This window comes from Sarcophilus harrisii, chromosome 2, assembly GCF_902635505.1.
Source record: "Sarcophilus harrisii chromosome 2, mSarHar1.11, whole genome shotgun sequence".
Taxonomy (NCBI): Eukaryota; Metazoa; Chordata; class Mammalia; order Dasyuromorphia; family Dasyuridae; genus Sarcophilus; species Sarcophilus harrisii.
The window spans coordinates 443,710,695-443,726,734 of NC_045427.1; the positions used below are offsets into that span (position 1 = coordinate 443,710,695).

The 16,040-nt window shown below is 34.2% G+C and overlaps 1 protein-coding gene across 2 annotated transcripts in view; it reads right to left on the minus strand.

The window, feature by feature from the left end:
* Nucleotides 1–586: 586 nt before the first annotated feature.
* FBXW2 (F-box and WD repeat domain containing 2) overlaps nucleotides 587–16,040 on the minus strand; it is a 34,998-nt gene continuing 19,544 nt past the window's right edge. For both annotated transcript variants that reach the window (XM_003757078.4, XM_023507384.2), the window contains 5 exons: nucleotides 10,721–10,915; nucleotides 7,583–7,716; nucleotides 6,521–6,607; nucleotides 5,381–5,550; nucleotides 587–4,971 (listed from right to left, as the gene is read on the minus strand). In XM_003757078.4, coding sequence (XP_003757126.2) covers nucleotides 4,683–4,971; nucleotides 5,381–5,550; nucleotides 6,521–6,607; nucleotides 7,583–7,716; nucleotides 10,721–10,915 — 875 coding nt within the window. In that variant the 3' untranslated portion in view covers nucleotides 587–4,682. The remainder of the gene's footprint in view (nucleotides 4,972–5,380; nucleotides 5,551–6,520; nucleotides 6,608–7,582; nucleotides 7,717–10,720; nucleotides 10,916–16,040) is intronic.

Consider the following 16,040-nt stretch of genomic DNA (forward strand, 5'->3'; position numbering starts at 1 on the left):
GATGGGTTAAATGCTGTCAATTAAGATCAATGAAATTCTGTTCCCCAATTCCTTGATAGGAAAGATAGAAGAAAAAATTAAGTGGAAAAAGATACTATAATTTTTCTCATTTCAGTTCAGTTTACTGATGGTTTTGATCAGGGTATATTTGTACCCATTATAGAGATGACTGCTTTAGATTTATTCTTCAAAAATTTTATATATGAGGTAACAGAATCTGCAAGCATTGTGAAGCCCTGGTTTAAAATATTAACCTAACTTTAAGAAGTCTTTTTTGACAAAGAGTGTTTCTCTTTCTCTCTTTTTTTTTTATGCTGAGACAATTGGGGTTAAATGACTTGCCCAGGGTCACACAGCTAGGAAGTGTTAAATGTCTGAGGCCAAATTTGAATTCAGATCCTCCTGATTTCAGGGCTGGTGCTCTATCTAGCTGCCCCAAGTGTTTCTCTTTTGATTTTTCTTTGATTCAAATTTAGAGTTCAGGTCTGTGTAAGAAGCAGAGTTAAGTCTATTATTCAAATGATCAACTCAATACCATGCTGATATGAACCACTAAAACAGTTAACTAGTAGGGAATTTCAAGAAATAATGTTAAACTGTGAACATTTTAATAAGTATATCTTCCCCATGCACAGAATCAATCTGGAAAAAATAATAGCTAGCATTTATGTATCATTTGAAAATATGCAAAATGCTTTACATATGTTAACTCGTTTAAACTTCATAACAATCTGGTTTAATTTATAGTATTATTCCCACTTAAAAATGAGGAAATTGAGGCTCAGGAAAGTTAATTAACTTGCCCATATTCATGCCATTAGTAAGTATCTGAAACAGGACCTTTGGAAGAATTGCTGCTTTAAAATACATTTACTTGCTTCATTTTTGATTTTGTTTTTTCCTTCTGTTAGTTAAACTGTTTGTTTAGAAGTATTGCTAAAGTTTCAAAAAAATTTTGATTCATAATTTAAATTCAAAATTTTTGATTCATAATTGTTTTAGTTATTTTAAAATAAATTAGAATGATTTCATTAAAAAACAAATTCATTCATTTGGACTAATATGAAGTGAAGCTGCTAAAGAAATGGATTTTTTTCCAAATTTTAAATACAAAAAGTAACACAAAGTGAACATATTACTATCCAAAGGAAACTACTGTAGTTAAACTATATAGAGCATAAAGGTCTGTTGTAATTAGCTTACAAAATAAGAATTAGGAAACCACTCTAAGAGCATGAAAGAAGCTTACTCTTCCACATAAGGAGGGGCATATTTCTCCTTCTCAAAGAGGTTGGAGAGGAGCTGAAATGGAAAGGGGAGGAACAGTTTATGTCATCAGGCAAAGTCCCTATCACCTACTGTGCTGCTGACTGATTTAATTCCTTAGATTGAATTTTGATTTTCCGGACTCATTACTTTCACTGAAAAGATTGGATAGCAGTTCCCTAAGGACAGACAGGAAAAGCAACCAACATCTAAAGGAACATTACAATTGGATTTTATGTGACTTAAATTTCTATTATACAATCTATTAACAATATTATCTTGGAATTATTTGGGACACCATTACACAGGATATACATAGATCTATCAGCATTCTTGCATCTCAAGCCACAGCTTGCATTTAAAAACTAGAAGTGTATTGAATCACTAATATGTCTTGGAGCAAGTTATAATCAGAGACTCAAATGAAGACCTTGGTCTGGATATCCAATTAGTCTCTTCCAACTCAAGATCTATGTTATGAATTTAAAACCCAAAAGGAGTATCCTTTCATTTTAAGTGACTAGTCTGTGCCTAATCACTATCAAATGAAAGTTATTGAACTTGGGCCAATAGCTCTTTGTGAAAAGCTATTTTGTAAACCATGAAAGAGTTCATTTTCTTGTGCACAGGACTGAATCCAGAAAAGATGATTTTGTACAAGGAAACTATCTTTTGAGTTCTAGACAAAGATGTGAGATCAGATAGAAAACCCCAGGCAATAACACATTTTCCTACCTGTATTTAGCTAAATCGTTCAATTGAGGTACTGAGCAGGAACAGGAAGAACTAGTCAGGGTTCCTTAGTCAAATGTTCTGAGAATCATCTTTTTAAATTTCCAGTGGCCTTTACCTTTTCTTTCTGAGGCCTCCTTTTCCTTGTTTCTACTGTGAAAGGAAGAAGCCTGTACTGCTCACAGCAATAAAGTTGTGGAAAGCTTTTATGAAAAAGTAGGATATAAGAGGTACCTTTCCAACAAGTTTCCAAGATGATAAATCACTTGCTACAAATCATTAAGATGTAAAATCTTCTAATTATTTAAGAAGTGACTCTTTTACAGTTAATGAGGTTATAACTTTACCCATCACTACAATGAACAAAACGGGGGTAAAGTCCAGCTCTTAGTTACAATAGGAAATAGCATAAAAATTAAAATGTGCTTAAAAAGCAAGTTATAGGGACAAGAATACAACTCTCATATGGGTTAGTTTAGTTTTGTTGTCATTTCTAGCCCCATGCTAATTTGTCAAGCTAAGATTTCCCAAGGCCAGATTATTAGATTTAATATTCTTTTCCTTTTGTAGCATATCTGATTCATAAATGGGCATATTGGAAGAAACTTGTTTTATCCAACTTTATTACTTACAAGCTACTAAAGTGATTTCCCTTTACAAGTCCAGGCCTGACTGTGCAACTCCCCTACTCAATAAACATGGCTATTGACTCAACATAAAATATAAACATGACACTCTGGTAGGAAAAACACAGAGTATTATCTTCTCATGTGACATCTTGCACATGCCCCTTTCTCTATAGTTCCACTATCATCACTCTAAGTGAAGCCTTCATTACCTCTAGTCTGGACAATTAGAACAGGCTTTTGATCAGTCTCCCCGTCTCTGCATCAAAGGCAGAGTAATCCTAAAGCACAATTCCGTTATTTCCATATTTTTTTTTAAAAATAAAAATCCTTCAGCGGTTGTCCACTGTTTACCCAATTAAGTTCAACCTCTATAGCTTGGCAATTAAAGATAACACACAATTTGACTTCAAATAATCTTTTCAAATGTCTCATTATACTGTCTTTCAAGTGCTTTTGCTCCACTCAAACAGATCTATTTGCCATTCAATCAAATGATATTTGTAATTATAACGAAATGAAAAAATATTCGTAAAATGCTTAACACGGTGCCTGGCACACAGGAGGTATTTAATAAGTGTGTTCTCTTCCCTTCATTTTTATCACACATATCTTGCCCCTCCTGCCAAATCTCCACATCGGCTAAAATCCTACTTGTCTTCAAGACTTGGATCAAATATAACTCTTCCCTGTTAGTTATGCTTGATTCTGCCAGCCCAAACCTGATTTCTTGTGAAATCTAAGGGCATTTATTTTTATGTTTCTCTAACACATTTCATATTCTAATTTGCATTCTAATTTCATAGCGTTCCTAGTAGAATAAAGATACTTGAAGGCAATGGCCTTTACAGTTTCCCCAACTGTAAAAATGAATATTTTTTTAACATGGTCAATAGGAAGAAGGAAAAGCTAGAGGTAAAATTATAATTAGCTCAAAACCATGGATATTACTTAGGTCCCAACACTATTTTCTTTCCTGTCTTAAATTAACCTTAAATCATGTTTTACTAGTTTAAATATTACCTCTTCAATGAAGCTCTCTGTGGTTACTTTATCTGGAAGCAATTTCTCCCTCATGATTTCACAATTCTTTGTACTCCTTATTATATACTTAGCACATTCTAAATTATCTTTATCTGTGTACATATCTGACCTCCCCCTATTAGGTTCTATGATGACAAGAACCATCTCTTACTTCTTTATCCTTCCCAACACTTAGAATAATGTAATGGACATAGTGAGCTATGTTTGTTAAAATAATGGGGTGAATGAGAGGATAGATTTTAAAAGCTGGCATCAATCAAAAAAATTGGTCATTTTTTTCTCCCAACATTTCCTAAATACTTCCTATATATTAAAATGTCTCTATGGCTGATCTATCTCTCATGAATAAATATCAACAAAGAATGACAAATTATCATGGAAACTGATAACATCTGTAGACTTCATGGAAATCACAGGGAATTAGTGGTCTTTCTAACTATGGCTCCTATAAAATGCAAGCTCCATATGAGTGAAGCTTTTGGAATAGTACGGAGCACATCCTTTCTTTTCTCTGGGTCTATATTAGAATATCAGGAAGGTACCTTTTGCTTTAATGTTTTATGAGTTCCAAAATAGATCTGCCTTCTACCTTAAAGCAGGAAAAAAAAAAGACCAGGGCAAAAAATCTTTAATCACCCACTGGGATTTCATCAATTATTAGCACATCTGTAAACCATTTAACTTGCTTTACTTTAAAACCAATACTCCAGTCAAGAAAGATAGGCCCAAAATTTGTTCTTTTATAATGACAAGCATAACTAAGTACAAATGAGTTTCAATGGTGTAGACTGTTAGCATGCTGCGTTGCATTATGTCAATAAAATAATCCCTTTCCCCCCACCTTTCATCCCACCCCCCATCACTCCCCACCCAGGAAAATAAATGATTGTGCACTGCATGACGATACCATTAGGTGTGAACTTTGGTTCATGCAAAATCGGCTCCCACAGAGGCTGCATTAGGACAAGCAGCCTCAGCACCCAAAGTCATTTATTTTAGCTGTTGTCCATATCTTCAGCCATGTTCCTTCCATAACACCAAGTGAATACTGTGGTCAGGCATACTGGTGGCAAAAACCAAACCCATATCATTCTGCCCATCTAGTCCATTCAGCCATGACATTTCACCTGCCAAGAAACTTGAGCCCCTCTTTGACTTCCTGTACTCAGGCAGGGGCCAACGGCTGATCAGGTTCTCTGTCCTTAAGTCCATGATGTATAGATATCGGTTGTCAAACAACAGGGCAAAGATGTCTCCAAAGCCAAGTAATGCCAAATTTGCTAACTCTGGAGTCTTGATAACCCTGTAGGGAGGACAGTTAAGAGTGATAAACAAGAGCATAATTTTGCTTATGTTATTATCATCACAACTAGAAGGAACCTTTGAGATTCTCTTATTTTATGAATCATAGGTTTAGAGCCAAAAAGAATCTTAGAAGTCATTTAGCACAACTTATTCATTTTAGAGATGAGGAAACTGGTGAGGAATGTGGTGCACAGAGAAGTGACCAACTAGTTAATCAACTAGAATTCTGGACCAATTTCACTCACAATTCAGGGTTCTTTCCATTACAATGAAGAAAAGGTTTCTTGCTGGATTCATAAAAAGCATATAAATGAACAGCACATATAAGCATTTATACCCCCCTTTTGTTTTCAGTTATACAAACTTATAATGATTTAAATTAATTTGATTCAAACAGAAAACACTACCTGAGAATATCATAGCTGGCAAAATCCCACTGATAAAGTCCTAGGGCTGAACTACATACAATGTATTTGCCATCAAAATGGAGTCTGGGCTGCAAACAGATACTTCGATCCTCAGACACAGACAATGTTTTTAAGCATTTGCAGTTGATTTCTCTTCCAATTGGCCAAATCTACAAATTAGGGAGGAGGAGGAAGAAACAATCATAAGAATGCTAGCTGCTATCAACTTGATGGGGGCAAGGGGAGAGGGGCAGTGTGGAAGGGAAAAACAACCTTGTTTTCAAAGCAAGCTAGTGTTGGTCTGTGTTTATTACATTCAGGTTAGTTTAGTCCACTAAGATGAGGAAGATGGATGTTGACAGGAAGCAGGAATAAGCTAGGGAAGGAAAAATTCAGTGCAATTTGTCAAAGTGCCAAGTCTGGCCTGAAGTAGGAAAAACACATTCAAAAAATTTTTTTTTCTTAACAACAATGGTTTTTTTTGGAATATCTTGGTCTAAGATTCACTTTCAATTTAGAAACAGAATACTTTATACTCTCAGTCCGAGAGAACACAAAGCCTTATCACTAGTCATTATTTATTAGGGAAACTTCTGAATATTAGAGCAATACTTTACCTTAATTGGCACTAATACTTAGCCTGTACTGTCAAGTTTTTAAATTTCTCAGCTCCTGCTCTATTGCTTTCAAGTGATGTTTGCAGGTGGGAGTTATGAGAATTGTTAGGCCCCCACAAAATGAGAAAGTACAAAACTGCACTTCATTAACAGCTTTAAAATAATGGTTCTATAACCATAAGAGATAGTTTAAGCTCCCTGTTCCTTTCTAATCATTAAAAATAAGAAATTAGTGAAGCTAGTGAGGCATTTTAATAACAGCAAGGGCAGCTGGGGAGGGTGATAGGGTGAAAGCAATGAAATGTAAGTGAACCATGCTTGTCTAAGGTACATGTATTTAGATCTGGGAACTTGGAAGCTAAAGCTGGTTCTCTAATCACACAGAACTCGATGAGGGTTCAAATCAGTTATCTAAAAGTTGTGCTTCAGGTGGTACCTACTATGACAATTTTAATCTTGCTAAATATGCCCAATTTCATCTAACAGGGAAAACTAAAAGGTAGAAGGCAAAAGTCACACTCACCTTGATTTCATACTTGTCTGCACTAAGGAGAATGTGATCTCCAGGGCTGTGCAACAGAGACTTGACCTTGCACTTCTGTAAAACCACCTGCAAATATGAAGTTTTTATAAAAGGGTAAGGTCTGAAGTCATGTGGTATATTACACCAAATTACTGTAACCTAAACTGTGTGCTATGTGCCAACTAATTACATTTTTTCATTCACAACTAGATGATTCTAGGTATTTATTTAGCAGGAGATGACACTTCCAGTATTGTCCTCTTCTCCAATGGCTTCAGTCAAGATCATAAAACCAAAAGATTTGGAGCAGATAGGAGCCTCAGAGAAAACCTAGGCCAAACTCCTAGTTTACTGATGAGAAACAAAAGCTAGACCCCTCACTTTGAAATTTAACATGAATTTCAGAGATGCTTTCAGTACTTAAAAAGTATGCCTGGGGTATAAAAATCAATCTTATTCACTAAGGAAAATATTACCATGGGACAGGCTCCATCATAATCATCTATATTACTGGCAATCTGGTACCTAGAGAAGGGATGTGAAGTTACTAAATCCCAGCATCCTCTAGATGCAAGGTTATATGTAGCTGTCAAATTCTGACATCTCTGGCAAGCCATCCACAAATTAAGGCCCGAAACTATGATTATTTAACTATTCTATCAAAATCTGTTAAGTGAATATGAAGGCGAAAACAAAACAGTCACTAATCACCTGCTTCCAAGGAAACAGAAGAATAAAGGAAGACAAAGGATTAACCAAATGCCTGGGTGGATTTTGTCAACTTACAAGCCATGGTATCGATTTTTGTTTCTGGCTTTAAGGATCTTTAAAAGCATCTAATTCAACCTTTGCATTTTGCAGATGAGGAAACTAAAGCCCCAGGAAGTGAAAAGACACATTAAGTCACAGGAGACTCAAACCCAGAATTCAGTCAGTTATTGTTTAGCTGCCCTGCCCCATACCACTTCTCACAAGTCTTAAAAGCTGCAAGACAAGTATAAAATACCACAATGTTTCAACAGACAACTAGTAATTTGAGATTTGACTCAACAGCTCTCCTACCTTGGTTACCCATTCAGTATGTCCTGTGAGTGTGTTTAGGCATGTCCCCGTTGATAAGGCCCATACTTTCACAGTGAAGTCCGCAGAACCACTCACCAAGAGATCAAGCTCATCATTGTAGTCCACGCTGAACACTAAAAACAAAAAATAGAAACCCCCACATATACAAAGATAAAGCACCCTCCAATGTCACATTCATATCTCTTTTTCTTGCTAAGAAAAGGGGACTTTCATGACTCATAGGGCAATAAGTGTATTCTTCCAAAACTGCAAAATTATGAAAATTTCCAAAAGCTCCTCATAGCTTAGTTTTATATAGTGCTACTACTCTTGTTACTATAATGCTCTACTCAACTAGAAATTATGAAGAAAATCCAGCTATTCAAACCTCTTTTAGAATTGAGGCTTGTTAACAATAAGGTCAGGTTAACAAACATCAATTAATACCTCTTTTTAGTCATTCATGACTAAAAGTGATATGGGAATCCAAATAGCAGAAATGCCAGTATTTTCTCCTTAGTACTACCTACAAGCAAAAAGAGAGAAAAAGAGAAAGAGGAAGAAAGGAAAAAAGGAAAAAAATGCCATGCACAAGCACTAGATTATCTATCATATGCAAAGAAAACTACATTTAGCCACATACAGAAGAGTACTTGTCACTTGAATAAAGATTTAGTGGGGAAAAAAATTAAGGAAAAAACCCCCATCAATTTTAACTATATATGGTTGTGAAAAAAATGAGTAGGGGAAATTGGAGAAAATATGGAGGTCACATTATTCAAATTCATACTGCATGTTTTCACTGGAGTGAAACCAATTATCTTATTTCTAGTTATAATTTCGAATAGTGAGAATTTGAATATATATAACCATTCTGAAGTCTGAATTCATTATTTGTACTAATGAGGATCTAGCTATACCTCAAAAATGTAACAAACTTAATTCATTCAACAAATATTATAAACAGCCTATAAATGTAGGCCATTGTGAGAGTCATTAAGGGAAATATAAAGATAAGTAAGATAATGTCTCTGTTTTCCTGGATTTTTACTAAAATTGTAGAAGAAAAAATAATGTCTGCAAAAAGCCATACTTAGGTCAGTGTGTCATAGCAGAAAGAGTAATGGTCTTGAAGTCAGAACATGGATTCAAGTCCATATACTGGTACATTACCTGTGTAACTGAGTAAACTACTTCCTCTCTCTAAGCCTATATGCCCTACATGTAAAAAGAGAATAATACTTACTATTTTACAGAGTTGTATGGAAAAATACTTTGTAAACTTTAAAAGGCTAAAAAATCCAAAGCTGCAATTATTAAAATATAATAAAAGAAATATAAAATGTGATGAAATCAGGTAAAGAAAAATCAATAAGCTGGAGAAATAAAGGAAAAATTCATAGAAAAAATGATATTTGAACTTCATCTTGAGGATGGGTAAAATGTTACTACTTAAAGATTATATGGAGAGAAGAATAATCTACCAGATCAATTCAAGTCTTTGGACAAAATCCCAAAGACGCCAAGAAACAGAGCCTTGAATTTCAAATTACAGTTGAATGATAGTTTTTTTTTTTTTTTTTTTAAAGAATGTAGGGAACCGAATAGATCTGATTCTTAATTCCCATCTCTAGGAGATTATTTGAAATGCTTAATAAGAGATTCAAAGACCTTGAGCTGTAAAGAAGAATTTAGAAATCATGTCAAACTGCTAAAGATAAAATAATCTACAAAGAAAACTACCAAAAAAGTGATTCATGTTAGAAGTCCTAGATTTCTCTAATTTGGAGATAAAGATTTGGATGAGGGAAAATTTATGCCAAATATATAATGGATTAGAAAGGCTGGCTTCTAGCACTGGTTTTGATACTACTTGAGTCATGTCCTAAGATAAAAATCATCTCTCCTGAGCTGGCCAATGGGAATAATATCTAATCTGCCAATTGCACAGTATGGTTGCGAGGATCAACTGATCTATCTTTAAAATTTTTGCCAGAATGTTATTTCTAATGCGTAATTCTGACTACATACATTTCTACTCAAAAATCTTCAAATTCCTTTGACCAATATCCAAAGATCCTTCACAATCTGATACAACTTTTCCAACTTTATCTTCTATTTTTCTTCCCTCGTTTTCTATGATTTTGTCCAGTTGAACACTTGGTATCCTGAATATTTCCTACCCTTTTCTTTCAGTGCTTTTGACCATAATCTTCTCTGAAATGTCTTTCTTCCCTCTAACTTTTGAAATTCTACTCTTTCTTTTCCTAATTCAAGTAAAATGCAACTTCTTCCAAGAAGTCTTCCTTGCCTATAGATCAGTAATGATATCCTCCCACAGATATTACACTGCACTCTGTCCCACAATTCTTTGATACATTTATCATGTATACTGTCTATTAGATATATATTTATGCCTTAATCCTGCTCTAAATTCCATTGAGGCAGAATCAAAGTCTTATTTAAATTTGACCATGACTACCCCAAGTGTCTGACACAGTCTTCTGTATTCAGTTGATACTTAATTTTTATTGAATAAAATGAGATAATTCATAGAAAAACCATTTGTAATTTTAAAGAGCTATACAAATGTAAAGGATTTTTAAAACTACTACCTGAGAATCTATGAAAAGGGATTCTATCCACTAAGATTTTTAAGCAATGAGCAAATAGTCTGTAGATGAACCACAGTAAAATATATTCCCAATATGTATAAGGAGTAAAAGTCAAGTTACTTATATAGGGCAGTACAAGGCACTACAAAAGGACAATAGAGAATGGTGGAATAATTTAACTGATGATGTTGGACAAGCCACTAAACCTCCCTTGGTATTGTTTCCTCATCTGTAAAATGATAGGGGTTGAAACAGAATGGCTCATTTTGGCTTGAATCCCATGTAGTCCAGTAGAGAGCTTCAATCCCTCATTTTAAAATCTCATTTCCCAAAATTTAAAGAAAATCAACATATTAATTTAGATCAGCCTTTCCTCCCCACCTCCATACTATGGGCAGGGAAAATATTAACAGTACAAATAAAGGGAAATGTCCTGTAACTACCATTGAAAAAGAATGGCATATATAAAAAGGAAATTATCTTTCTTGGCCCCAGACAAAGACATGGATTTAAAAAACCATACCTGCACCTGTGTGTCCTCGGAAGTGTTGGGTTCGGGCTCCTGAACTCCATTCCCAACAGGCTACTGTGTTATCAAAGGATCCTGTTACAAGTTTCTGTTCATCAAACTTCACAGCAGCACAAGTGTGAGTCTGTATGCCATATATACACTGTCCTGTGCTCACATCCCAGAGTTTTGCAGACAAGTCATCTGACCCTTCCAAAAAAAGAAAAGGGAATATTAGGAACAGTTAGAGCATACACAACAAAAGTATACCCAGAGTTAAAAAATGATAATAGCAATAAGTAATAATAATTCACATTTACAGAGTACTTGAATTAATAGAATCATGGGATTCAGAGCAATAAGGAACTTCAGATGGCATAGTCCAACCCCTCATTTTATAGATGAAGAAATTGAAGCTGGAGGTTAAGTGACTTGCCCCTGTCACACATATAGTGTCAAAGGCAGGATTTAAACCTAAGTCCTTCTTTAGAAACACTGTTCTTTCCATTGTACCATGACTCTCACAAATTTTTAATGAGGGAGTATTATAGAAATCATGCTACCATGTTACAATAGGTGTGGAGTCAGAGGTCTTGGGTTCAAATGCTGCTTCTGCCACTATTTTATCTTTATCTCAGCCAAATCACTTAACAATCTCTCTGGCCCTACAGTCTCACTATAAATTAATCAGCTGAGCTAGAATCAGAGCTTCTTAAAACTTTTTTCTACTTATAACTCTTTTTCTCCCTCAAAATTTTAATGTGACCCCAAATATACAGGTATAGAAAACAGGTATATAAATCAAACATTTACTGATAATAAATCATAATCATCATAAATCAACCCTCACATTTAGTTATAAGACCTCCCATGGGGTCATGAATCACAGTTGGGATTCCCAATCAAGCTGGGAACTAGATGACCCATGATTTTTCTTGCAGTACTAAAATTATTTATAACTCTATGAACATTATATTACCTTTTTTAAAAGGTGAGGAAGCTGAAGTCCCTAGAAGTAAAGAAACTGACATTTCTCTAACCAGAAAGCCAATAAATGTGGAATTGGGATTTGATATCAAGAGTTTTTAAAAATTATATAAAATGTATTTCCATACTAGCCATATTATGAAAGAAACAGAGTAAAAAAAAAAAAAAAATTTAAATAAAATGAAAAGACAACATAGTTTGGTCTGTATTCAGACTCCATCAATTCTCTTCCCAGATGTGGATAGCATTTTTCATCATGAGTCCTTTAAGACTGTCCTGATCACTGCATTGCTGAGAAAACTAAGTAAGCCACAATTAATCAATCATCTACAATATTGCTGTTACTGTGTACAACATCCTCCTGGTTCTACTCACTTCATTTTGTATCAGTTCAAGTCTTTTGACTATCAGTTCTGGCTTTTCAGAAATCAGCCTATTTATCATTTCTTATGGTACAATATTCCATTACTATCATATACTACAATTTGTTTAGCCATTCCTCAACTGATGGTTATTCCTTCAGTTTCCAAGTCTTTGCCACCTCAAAGAGGTGTGATATAAATATTTTTGTACAATTTTTTTTTTAATTTAAAAATAAAAACAAAAAAAAACCATCTTTGGAATTCATAGTAATGGACTTGTTAGATCAAAGGGTATGACTATTTTGATTAGATTACCTTTGGGTGTTGTTCCAAATTGTTCTCTAAAATGGTTGGACTAATTCACACCTCCACCAATAATGCATTAGTGCCCCAATTTTCCTACATCCCCATCAACATTTCTCATTTTCCTTTTCTAGTGTATTAACCAATATAATAGGTGTGAAGTGGGAACTCAGCTGTTTTAATTTGCATTTCTCTAATCAATAGTGATTTAAAAACATTTTTTCATATAACTATATGACATTTTTTAATATACTTTTTTTCTTGTGAAAAAAAAAATACTATTTTTATCCTTTGACCATTTGTCAATTGGGAAATGACTTGTATTCTTATAAATTTTTCACAGTTCCCTCTATGCTGATAAAATATAAAACCTTTTTCGAAGAAATTTGCCATAAATTTCACTTCTCTCCCCATTTTTGTTTTCCTTCTTATTCTGACTGCATTGATTTTGTTTACACAAAACCTTTTTAATTTAATGTAATCAAAATTATTCAATTTATTTCTCATTTGGTTATGAATTCTCCCTTTCTTCATAAATCTGACAAGATTCTTTGCTCTCCTAATTCATTTATGGTATCATCCTTTTTGCCTAAATCATGTATCTATTTTGACCTTATCTTGGTATATATATGGTATATAGTGTATGATGTTGGGTTTACATCTAGTTTCTGCCATACTGTTTTCCAGTTGTCAAATGAGTTCTTGTTCCAAAAGCTGGGTCTTTGGGCTTATCAAACAAATACTAGATCACTATGGTCATTTACCTAATCTATTCCACTGATCCACTATATTTCTTAACCAGTATGATTCCCATTTTCCATTCAGTTTGAGATATGAACATGGTACAGCTGAGCCACCATCCTTCACACCTTTTTCACTGATTCCCTTGATATTTTTGACTTTTTGTTCTTCCAGATGAACTTTATGATTTTTTTCTAACTCTATAATAAAGAATGTTTTGGTAATTTGACTGTTATGGCACTGAATAAACAAATTTAGATAGAATTGTCATTTTTATTATAGTGGCTCAGCCTACTTGTATGAGCAACTGGTTTTCCCACCTGTTTAAATCTGGCTTTTTATAAAAAATGTTTTGTAATCGTATTAATAAATTTCTTGGGTTTGTTCTGGCAGGTAGACTCCCAAGTTCTTCATGCTACCTACACACAGATATTTTAAATAGAATTTCTCTTTCTATTTCTTTCTACTAGACTTTCTTGGTAATGTATAGAAATGCTGATGATTTATATGGATTTATATCTCGCAACTTTACAAGTTAACTACTTCAACTAATTTTTTAGTTGATTCTCTAAGCATATTATCAAATTATCAGCCAAGAGTGAAAATTTTATTTCCTCATTCCCTATTCTAATTTCTTCAATTTTTTTTTCTTCTCTTACTGCTATAGCTAACATTTCTAGTATAATATTGAGTAACTGTGGTGATAATGGGCATTCTTGCTTCACCCTACTCTTCTAGTTTTTCTCTATTACACATAATGCTTGTTGATGGTGAAATCAGGATTCACATCCCATTTCAGACCCTTGAAGATTATGTAGTCACAGTCAAATCACTTAAATTCTCAAAAAAACCTGTTTTCTTTCTGCAAAAAGGGGAGAATATAATTTAGATCACAAGGTTAGGGGCGAGTCAGGCCATTGGCCAATCTTAAAGAGCTATATAAATGAGTGGTTAGCATAATAGGAATAAGAAGCAATGCAATATGCATAGAGAACCAGCCTTAAAATCAGAAATACCTGAACTAAAACCTGCTTCTGATACATACTGGTGGCATGACTGGGCAAGTCACCTAACACCTCAATGCACCAGGTAATCCTCTCTTCATAGAAAATCAGGCTCCAATGTGCAATAGCTCAAAGGAGTCTCTTCTCGGAAGTTCCCTATATCAAGGAAATCACTCATCTAGCCCCCTCTACCATCCCATCTTCTCTCCCTCAAAAAATTTACCTTTGTAATTATTAGTCAAGTAACATCTCTGGGACTCAATTTTTTTAATTTATAAAGAGTTTTGGACCAAGTGACTAAGGCCCATTCTAGCTCTGATATTCCATAATTCTATGATTTGTCCTTGATTGAAATCTAGGTTTCTTTAACATGTAATTTTAAATAGTTCTCTATGACAGTGACTATTTGTACATACCTTACAACCCAAAATCTAGAACAGTAACCATATGAGTGAAGGCTAATCACCAATAGTTGCACAATCTTTCCTCATCTGATTTTAGAATACTTTACTCCTCAAATTTACTTATTGCTTTCTAATGTATATTTACATTAACTGTCATTGTGTTTATTGGGACATGCCCTTTTACGGGAATAGAGACCATGTCTCATCAAACTCTCTCTGTATCTCCTCCTGCACCTCGAACACACCTAGAATATGAGAAGTGCTTTATAAATCTAAGCTGAGTGGACAATGTCATCAGAAAAGCTTTGAATTCCAAAATAACTTTAGCAGAGTCCCCTTACAACTTCAAAAACTCAGGAGTTTGGCAGCATCCCAAATGGAAAGAAGGCAGATTTGGACAGTATAGTGGATAGAGAACTAGGAATAGAGTCAGAGGAACTGGAATGTAAATTGTTATTCTGTTATTTTACTACTCATGTGACCTTAGCTAAGTCAAAACAGTCTCTTAGTCTCAGTTTCTTCACTTATAAAGCGGAGGGAGAGAATAAATAACTCTATGAAGGAGGTACAGGTATTATATCCATTTTGCAGCTGAAGAAACTGAGGCAATTGACTTGCCCAGGATAATAGTTAATAAATGTCTGAAGTCACATTTGAACTCAAGAACTTCCAGATTCTAAGTCCAGCACTTTATCCACAGCACCACCTACCTGTGATCATGTATAAAATGAGGGTGATTCATTTCTCTGGACTAAATGATTTCTAAGATGCCTATCAATCCTAAATCCTATGAAATGGCAAAGAGAACATTGTTAAGTTAATTTAGGTTCTTTGGAGATAAAGGATCTTATCTCTTACTATATGCTTAATGTAAACTATAGAACAATTAAAAGTTAAAAGAATACAGGATTTGGAAGATGACGATCTGTGTAGGAATCCAGGTTCTATCATTTACCACTTGTGTAACCCTTGGGAAAGACTCTTTAACTATCTTTATCTCAGTTTCCTTCTCTATAAAATCAGGAGGCTGGATATGATCTATTGGGTACTTTTTCACTTTAAGCATACTATTCCATGATTTAAATGAGTGAGAGATGCTTTTATTGACTTGATTTTCCTTTTCCAAGTTCAGTATTCTTTCCACTATACACTCCGTCTCTTCAACAATTACATTTCTGAGGGAAAAGAGATGAACTTAAGCACACAATACCCCAAAGCACAACTTCTTAGATGACAGTAATGAAGGTCTGCTGCAATGTTTACAAATCAACAGGTTGATATTCCTACTTAAATAATTTACCAAGTTCTATAGTTGCAGATAAGACAAATTAGCATTATTTGCAAAAGAAGAATAATGCATAGTTATAAAAATTAAAATATTTTTTCATTTAACAATACAACCCCTAATCATACAAAACGTCAATTCAAGATAGAAAACTTTCCTTGAATCGAAGCCAAACCCAACAGGCAAAAAGTAAAAAATGATCATTTGAGAATAAAGACATTTGGGTTTGAGGCAAATGAACATGCTGTA